General features: G+C 40.0%; 1 protein-coding gene across 1 annotated transcript in view; it reads right to left on the bottom strand.

Annotated features, from left to right (window-relative positions):
* lcor (ligand dependent nuclear receptor corepressor) overlaps positions 1–8,980 on the bottom strand; it is a 66,877-nt gene that overhangs the window by 4,422 nt on the left and 53,475 nt on the right. The window contains exons 6-7 of the mRNA XM_020586825.1: positions 8,897–8,980; positions 4,162–4,252 (exon numbers count right to left, since the gene is read on the bottom strand). The exon at positions 8,897–8,980 is cut by the window's right edge and continues 5 nt beyond it. Of these exons, the coding sequence (XP_020442481.1) occupies positions 4,162–4,252; positions 8,897–8,980 (175 nt within the window). The remainder of the gene's footprint in view (positions 1–4,161; positions 4,253–8,896) is intronic.

Genomic DNA, 8,980 nt, shown 5'->3' with positions numbered 1-8,980 from the left:
GCTCTGATGAACACTTAACCCACGACAGTATGATTGGACAATAACCCTCAGTGCAATACCTGTAAATATACCTCCTACAGATTATAGAGACTTGTACAGGTCTCTAGTTTTAAATACTTTGTTTTTATCCCTATTTATCTCATTTCAATGAACATTCGCTTGTTGTCTGCATTGTTTACTGTCTGTTTATACTGCTTATTCTGCATTGTTTGCACTGTTTGTTGCTATCAATGTTGCTGTTAATACTGCTATTTTGCACATTGCGAACCGATGTACCTGAGTCAAACTCGTCGTGTGTCCGTCACACCTGGCCAATAAAGCTGATTCTGATTCTAAAATGTAATTTCCAATGTTCTGAGCAGTAAACACAAATTTTTCTTCATTTTATCAAAATGCTTTCATTTTCACAGTGTTGGAATGAATCTTTGTAGTGGATATATGCAAATAAATCTATTTGTATACTTTAGGTAAATAAGAAAATACAGCATTTGGAACTGATATTACACCATTTATCCAGTAAATAAATAATCACACAGATCTGCTGTGGCAATATCAGAAATATTGTATACTTCTTTGTTTTATAAAAACAGAACATTAGTAGGGTTGCTATTTAATGAAATGGTTGCAAACAAGTTGCTTTCTCCTGCCCTTCATTTTTAAACATTAATTAGTCATTTGTAGTGACTGTAATTGCGCTCACATTGAGGTAGCACATTAATGCTAGTATGTTTTAATCCTTGATCTCATAATTAAATCTCGTTGAATGTAAGGACACATGAGATTCTATCATTATGGTAACTCGTCTTACATATCTATTGTTTTTTGCTTCCGAAATGAACTTATGACCACTAACACCTAAATTCACTGTACAAAGAATTCAACTTTAGTAATATCTAAACTCCAACAGCACTTAGACCGAGCTCCCATGCAAGGGGCAAATCATTCAAGGCCAGATTATCTCTTTGCATAATAAGTAGTATCTTCAATCTTCAAAATAATAATAAAAAATGAAATAACATTGTAAAAAAAAAAAATCTGTTAACAAATCAACTAACCAACCGACAGAAATTGCAGATTTTAGGACAGTAGTAATGTGTGGTATATGTTAAGTTTTTTCTTTTAAAGCAGCCATTTATCCAGTAGCTTGTAGACAAGCCAGAAGACCGGGCTTGTGTTAACATGACCCGTGGCGTGCATTTCTTCTGCCTTCTTTGTGATTATTGCTTTTTTTAGTTTCTTGAATTGCCCCATGGCAGATGAATAAAGCTCAGTGTTTCTCATACATTGATTTATTTGTGGTGGCCCACCACAGTATCAGTGACCATCACATGGTGATTTTCTTTTTTCTATTACAAATGGGTAGAATATTATTTCAGCATAGAGGTGCACACAGTGTGCCGATTGGCTCAGCCTCTCCTTGCCTCGCTCTCTCACAGATCGTCTGTGAACAGCTTCTTCTGTCCGTTTTTAACACAATGCTGTCAAATGCAGAGACCCAGCTCTTCTAAATATGTTATTAGCAAGCTAGTGAGAATTGCTAAGCTAACGTTAGATTATAGCACATTGCCGAGGTCAATGTGTAGCTGCTAGTCAACAGACTGCAAGTGGGACAAGTTAATGCTAATTCTTAAACTCTGACACTGAATGTTTGCTGTTTGTATTCAGTTAAAGGAAGAGTCAGTGATACTGGAGAAAGAAAGTTCACATTTGAACTGAACAGCCAAAGGCACACACCCCTCCCTGAAACAGTGCTATGTGGTGCTGTGTGTGCACCACTTCCCTTGTTTACCAATTAGAGACGAGGCTGTGCACAAATACATCACAGCAACTTAAACCAGGGAGATGGAACAGCTCTTTAAAACAAGCCAAAACAATAAAAAACACAAAGTGTCAAACCAAAAATACATTATTTAAAGCCCACAGTTAGATACCAGGTCAACATGAACTTTAACCAGGAAGAACCACTCACTGTGGTTTTATTGGACTCTTGATAACTATAATGACAATGCAATACTTTTCACATCTCAGTTCAGAAAGTGGTTGGAGGTGTATTCTCTGCTGGGTGTAGGATTTCTACAACCACACTTTCCGCTGCTGCACTGCAAAACTCCCCCGATTCATCTTTTACCCACAGATCAAAAACATGGCAGCCATGATTGCTGCCAAAACCCAGTATGACGACTACTAATTCCATAAGCACAACCTCGAGGCAGAGTACACAGGCATCAATAAATGATCAGACTGGTCACAAAGACAGAAAGAGAAAAGCAGCCACGGGATTGATGGGTATCGATCATGTGAGCAACACCAATAAGTAAGACATGAAAGGTGGGAGGCGTTGGCAGGACTCGCTCAAGGACCGCCATGGGGGACCACAGCATGTGCTGCCAAAATATAGAGAAACTGAGTGAGAGCATGGCCGTTTCAAGACTCGCAGGTCTTTACTTTGTTGTTCCCACAGTGTCAGTCTCCTTTAAGTCAACACACTAACTACCAACAGGCTGTTTCTAGCATTTCTGTGACATCTCAAACTTCATGTACACTATGCAAAAAACACATTACTGGAAGGATAAAAATACTGTATACACAATAGAACATGAACAACAAAGTGGGGAAATACAGCAGGGAGACAAAGGAGAAGACAGACATGATTTAAACCCTGTTAGTTTCTGGACAACAGTGGAGCCAAATCAGGTCCTGGATACACAGGCACTACTAAATGTACAAACCACAGATCTGTTTGTTTGTTTGTTTATTTTATTTTCCTCAGTTGAGGCGAACAGAACGCTTATACAGTAAATGCACTGTCTGCCATTTTGGCGGTTTAACTTGCTCCAGGAGATCCTGCTACACAACTTTGGATTCAATGGTTTGCTCAGTTTTACTTCATGCATCTTTTATGAAAAAGTTCAAGGCTCTTAACTGGTGCCTTGCAGGCTTTTTCACATTTACCACATTCGACTGAAGTCTTTTACAAACTGTTCTGTGGTTGTGGTAAAGTTTATTGTTTGCTGTTGGTGCAGTGATGCATTCATGTGCTATGAGAATGTTAGAATTCAGAGATTTTTAATGCTTTAATAATTTTATTTCCAGTTTTTAGTATTTTTCATCCTATAATTTTGATGTCAGCATTCCCTACTTGAAAGCACCACACAGCTTCATTGTATGTAGTGATGTCAGCCACATACAGTTATGTTGTAGCTACAAAGAGTGAAAATAGCCAAGTCACAACAAAATCTGTTGACTTGTAATGAAAATGTTAACAAATCTGCATTAACCAGGAGAGAGATTTCAGAGTGACAGGGCTACTTTACGGCCTTAAATTTTACTCATCCTAAATGAGAGCTATCGATTTGTTAAGCTATAAGAATCTATATATTTGATAAATACAGTATAGTGATTGAGACATTTCAGTAGCTGTTCCTGATCCACCGGTTACTGGTCACATTTAGGATTAAGTAATGCCTGACAAACAAGGCCATCTTATCACAGCTACAGCTAAGGCTTCAGGACACGACTGTCTTTCAGTGGCCCAGCCAAAGCCCTGACTTAAACCCCAGAGAACATCTGTGGAGAGACCTGAAGATGGAAGTTTACACAAGCTTCCCATCCAATGTGACAGAGCTTGAAAGGATCTGAAGAAGATCAACTGCACAAATCCAGGTGTGCTGAGCTTGTAGAGACTCACCCAAGAAGACTCAAAGCTGCAACTGCTGCCAAAGGAGCCTCTTCAAATAACCCAGGTAAGCCTTAAATACTACTAAATAGATGTCAATTTTTGATTTGTTTTTAATAAATCTTGTTGTTGAGTGTAGATTAATGAGCAAAACCTGCAGTTTTATACTTTTAACATTACATCTACAAGTTGAAAAGTGCAAAAAGGGGTCTGATACTTTCAGATGGCACGCAACTACAGCTGCCTGCAGTGTTGTGTATAATCTGAAATCTGTGTTTGTTGCCTAAAGATGAGAAGCCTGTCTGTGGTTTGGCCACTGGATACCAATCTGAATCTGAGCATGACATGATCACCTCAGGCCAAATCTCCACACAGCATTTAGTGGCAGACTGACAAGTGCTTTCTGGGAAGTGGAGAACCACACCAGCGGTCACCGCTGTAATCTCTTCAGTGTTCTAGGCACGTGACTAATCCTGTTGACTTACCCTTTGACCCCAGGCGCAGGGGAGATGGCAGAGTAGGTTTTGAGGCTGCCTGCACTGTGGTTCTTCTTGGTGGAGAGGTCTAGGACGCCATCTGTAGAGAAACACACAGAAAAAGAGATTAAACATGGCTTTAAACAATCAGAAAACGGTAAAAGACATTGCTAGTCACGTGTAAATACTTCTATGAATTAGTGTTGCAAGCTGAAGGTTATATCCTTTTGTATGCTTATTAAGCAGTATGTGGTACACTGCATTTCAGAGGATTGAGTTCTCTCATTTGGCAATATAGAGTTCAGTAGGGATGACGTGATTTTTGTAGACCAACCCAGAAGTTAGCATCACTCTGGTTTCTTCAACAAAAAGCCAACAGGATTTTTCAATGGGCTTTGAGATTACTGTAGGAAATAAGCTCTGTGACAAACAACAATTTATGACACAGTTTTATTCAGCAAGATAATCCTCACAAGTGAACATCACTTTATGATTTTTGAAGCCCAAATATGACCAGCAGATGTAAAAAGCTATTGTTGGGCTATAAACAAACGACACCAGGGTCCCATGACTTCAACGTCACCACCATGGCTTCCAGCTAGTAATTTGATTTAGCACGTTTACCTCTCCTACAGGCTCCTTTCCTCTTAAGGGGTTTTTCCCATTATCGGAACCTAGCGAAATGTGTCGAGCCAAGTAACGCTTGTCATGGGTTCTGTGTTTGTTTCCACTCTTCAATTCAGTTGTATTTTTACAGCACCAAATCACAACAAAAGGCATCTCAGGATACATCACAAAGTGTGGTCTAGACCACGGTGCACTCGCTTTGGAGGTGCATTCTGGGAGCTAAATTTCAGCACCCCCTCAGGAGGTAGTACTAAAATCAAGTACCAGAGACAGGCAGCACACTTTTATTTCTGTTGAAACAATGCCCTTACAGGCAGTTGTTTCTTCTGAAACATGGTTGTAACCAAGTTCGCTAACAAGTTGAAGCTTCTCCCGTCAATTAACCACAGCTCACGTTGTTACTGTGCGTTTGATGTGTGCTAGCTTGTGCTGCGAATGCTATTATTTATAATTCCTCACTGAAATGCTTGTTAGCTTCCTAATCCCGTTTGGGCGGATGCATGTTGCAGAAACAGTCAGTAAACTGCTGTGCACTGCACTTTAATGGAGATGGGTAAACAAACCGGACTCGCATAACGTTAGGCAAAACTAGCCACATTGTCGCAACAGTCCTTTCACTTGTAAAAGTAGACCACAATGTTTGAAAGCATTTATAATACAGTACAAGTCACACCTTTATGTGGCTTGTCCTAGAGGGCTTTGTTGTTCTTTTCTCTTCATTTTGCAGTTTGCTAAATAGATCCGACCTAATGTACATCCATGTGTGTATCAGACACGGTCACTGTTGAAGTAGGTATCCCCCCCATCCATAGGGGGATGTACAAAGCAAATCGCTGCTTTGCACACCAAGATGATGACAAACCACCAGCTGGGGCTGCTTTCTATTGTAATGCACACTGGCTGTCAAAAAATAAATACTAAAAAAAAAAATCAACTAGAAGAGCCTCAGTCGACTGACGGGTCTCGCGACTTATGACTCTGACTATTAGGGGGCAGCCCTACAGAGGGTCGTAAAGACCAGAACTTTTCTCCTACAAAAATATTCAGTGTTCACATGTATTTATGTTTGTGTTACATTCACATTTTATCCACAAGTCCAAGTAAACTCTGGAGTCAGGTAAATATGAGTTATGAGTCAAGTCAGAAGTCTATTTATCCAACTTTACGTATGCCCGTCTCTGGTGTGTTATATAATGTATGAACCAGTTGACAATCTATGTTACACCAATTCACAGACAGACAGTGCCTCTGGGTTTACAGTACAACATTTGTAAAATTTACCTTCTCAATGAAAGATCACTACTGTCAACCTGTTTGTACTGTTTATTAATGAAATCAGTCAGTATCATTCAGCTACTGTGTGCGTGTCTGCATGAAAATCACTTCTGTGTTTCTGTGGTTAGATGACAGAAATAAGACTTGAGATATTCAGCTTAAGAACAGGTGGACTCACTGTGTCACTTTAGCAAAGAAGTCTGGTACATATGGCAACATGCTGTGTGTGAAATCTCAGTTTATTCATGAATATGTTTGCCAGGCAAATCAGGTCACCACACATTTGGAGGAGAGATGTTGTATCATCATGTCTGGGGACAAAGTCAGATAAAAATGACTTTAAACTGATTATTTTTCCGTGAAAATATGTTAAAACAGAAAATTATCAGCTTATTAAAGTTAAACCCTCACAGTAATTTGGACTGTTCATCGACTGCTCATGACCAGAGGGCGGTATACGATCCCAGGTTTTTGAGGACAAGTGGGAACTAAACAATCTGGCTAAACAGACAAGGTGTCCGTGTTGTCAAAAACGAGTGGCAATATCTTACAGGGTTGCGGGACCTGAATCTGAAAATAGAATTAGTATTAACTAGGGCTGTTAACAAATATTCCAAATTTGATCATATAATCAAATAGTAAAAAGGAAAAAAAAAAAGCAGCTGAGGCTGCAAGTTCTCGCGTGGGCCCGGGCTGCTGCGCTGAATGCACTGCATGGCGGACAGGAGTCACACGCGACGTTATGTGCAGTAATCATGGCAAAGAGCTCACAGCCCAACACAGCTGCAGCGCTTGAAACTCTGGATTTTGGTCAGAAGACAGCAAAATTGTGTAACCTCGAGATAGTTGTGCGTAAGTCAAGCTTTCCCAGTGGTCACCTAACGGTACTACAATGAAAACTTCCCATGGCCCAAAAAGCATTTTCTCCATGAATAAAAAAAGACAGCTGTAAAACTGTTGACAGGACATTTTGTACTGCAAATCCAATCAATTATCACTCTGTATTACAAATTTTAGTCCCAGAACCTTAAAAAAGAAAAAAATTTTGTGACATCACCCCAATGGAAAATCTATGGCCCAAATGGGGGGCCTCTGTACCAGAATCAAATTCCTTGTGTGTTTAAACATACTTCACCAGTAAAGCTGATTCAGATTCTGATGTTCACAAGTCTCTTAACTTTATCCGCTATTTGCTGGCGGCAGGTAGCATACAGTGGGTTTATCAGAGTGTGTTCAATGAAGCTGCTGCCTGCTCACCATACTAAATGCAATGTAACATCATGACTGAGCTAAAAGAGGCAATAATAAAATAAATAAATCAGTAAAGGTGTACAGGTCTGTTTATTGCTGCAACTGTAGGAGTGAGTGTGGGTTTGTGGTTGTCTGTGTCAGCCCTGTGTTAGCCCCGCCTCTCAGCCAATGTCAGCTGGGATTGGCTCCAGCCCCCCACGACCCTGTTCAGGATATGCAGTATAGAGAATGGATGGATGGACTGAAAGTGTCATTTTTACCCAAAAATTACTGTGTAATTGAAATGAATGTGTGTTATGATACAGCTTTGACGATAATCAGTCAAAGTTTGTCTAGAAGGTGTTTTGTGTTCCTGCGTGAGAGAGACAACATGAGCATGAGGTGGTAAAGGCCTAAATCTTTTTTTTTTTTGCCAAAAATGAAGGAGGCTTACTGTGTGCAGATTCCAAAAGCTGGTGACTGGTGTGACAGCTGATATAGCAAGCTGGTGCTTCAGCCCTGCAGCATGTTCTTTGATTGAAAGGCCGACCACCTGCTGGTTTAGTTTGATTAACCAGAGCATGAGCCCTGATCTACATTTCAGAGCTTTTCAGGGATCTCTTCGTGAGCCAGATTTGTCTGTTGAATGAGAGTCTCTGTGTTGTGTGCAAGGTGATTAAACATTTTGTAAAAAATGATTATCTGAGCTTTATTATATCATATATAACTATCTACAAATGTTTGCAGTCAGAGATAAGAACATGACTTAAGAAAACAAATATGCAGGTAAATCACCATCAGCATACATCTGCTCAAAGGCACCAGTGGGGGAAAAAAAGTCCTGCAGACTTGGAGCAGGCAATCAACAATGTAAGATGTTGGTGATAAGATGATTAAAAATAGGGACCTCAGAATGCAACAAAAATGAGTGCACCTGTGAGTTCAAATGACGGTTAATGGCCTGAACATGGTCATAAAAAAAAAACAAAACAGATTGTGACACTTCAGAAAGATGAAAAGACGAGACAGAACAGAGCTTCAGCAGCTACTGAGGCTAAGATGAAACATTGCAGCAGTGGCTAAAGGAGGCAGGAGGAGCCACACATTATTAACATAATGTACATCATCGTGAGCTCCGATTCTGATTGGCTGGAGGTGATGACTCACGTTCACTGCCAGCCAGTCGTAATAGGACCTAATGAATAATGCAAGTTCTCTTAGGGTTCATGATTAGCTTTGGAGGAAGACCCTCACCATCACCCTGATCTATTTCAAAACTCATTTTGTTGTTTTCTATCATATGTGTTCTTTAAGAACAAAATAAACGTACATTAAAATAACATGACTTGCAATTGCTGGATATTGACCAGGGGTGTGCACAGTTTTGTTATGTGCTGATTAATGTGTGTTTGTGTATAGCTGTATTAATGACAGCGACCTCTGTTTACAGTCATATTGTGGGGACAAAAACCCAGTACCACGAGTTTACTGATTTAGTTAAAACTGTTTTGTGTCAAAATTTCATTTTTAGCTTAAGTGTAAAATAAAGGTTGGGTGAGAGTTGTGGTGGTGCTTTAGGTGAGAAAACATGTCTGTCTTTTGCTGCTCTTACCCTGCTGGCTGGGTTCTGGGTCGACCTGGTTCTTCTTGACAGTGAGGTCCAGTGGGCCATCCTGGTCAGCCATGAGAAGCTTGC

This window comes from Monopterus albus, unplaced genomic scaffold, assembly GCF_001952655.1.
Source record: "Monopterus albus unplaced genomic scaffold, M_albus_1.0 scaffold424.1, whole genome shotgun sequence".
In the NCBI taxonomy this organism is placed as follows: Eukaryota; Metazoa; Chordata; class Actinopteri; order Synbranchiformes; family Synbranchidae; genus Monopterus; species Monopterus albus.
The sequence above is the reverse complement of the archived record's forward strand: the minus strand, read 5'-3'. Positions and strand labels throughout refer to the sequence as shown.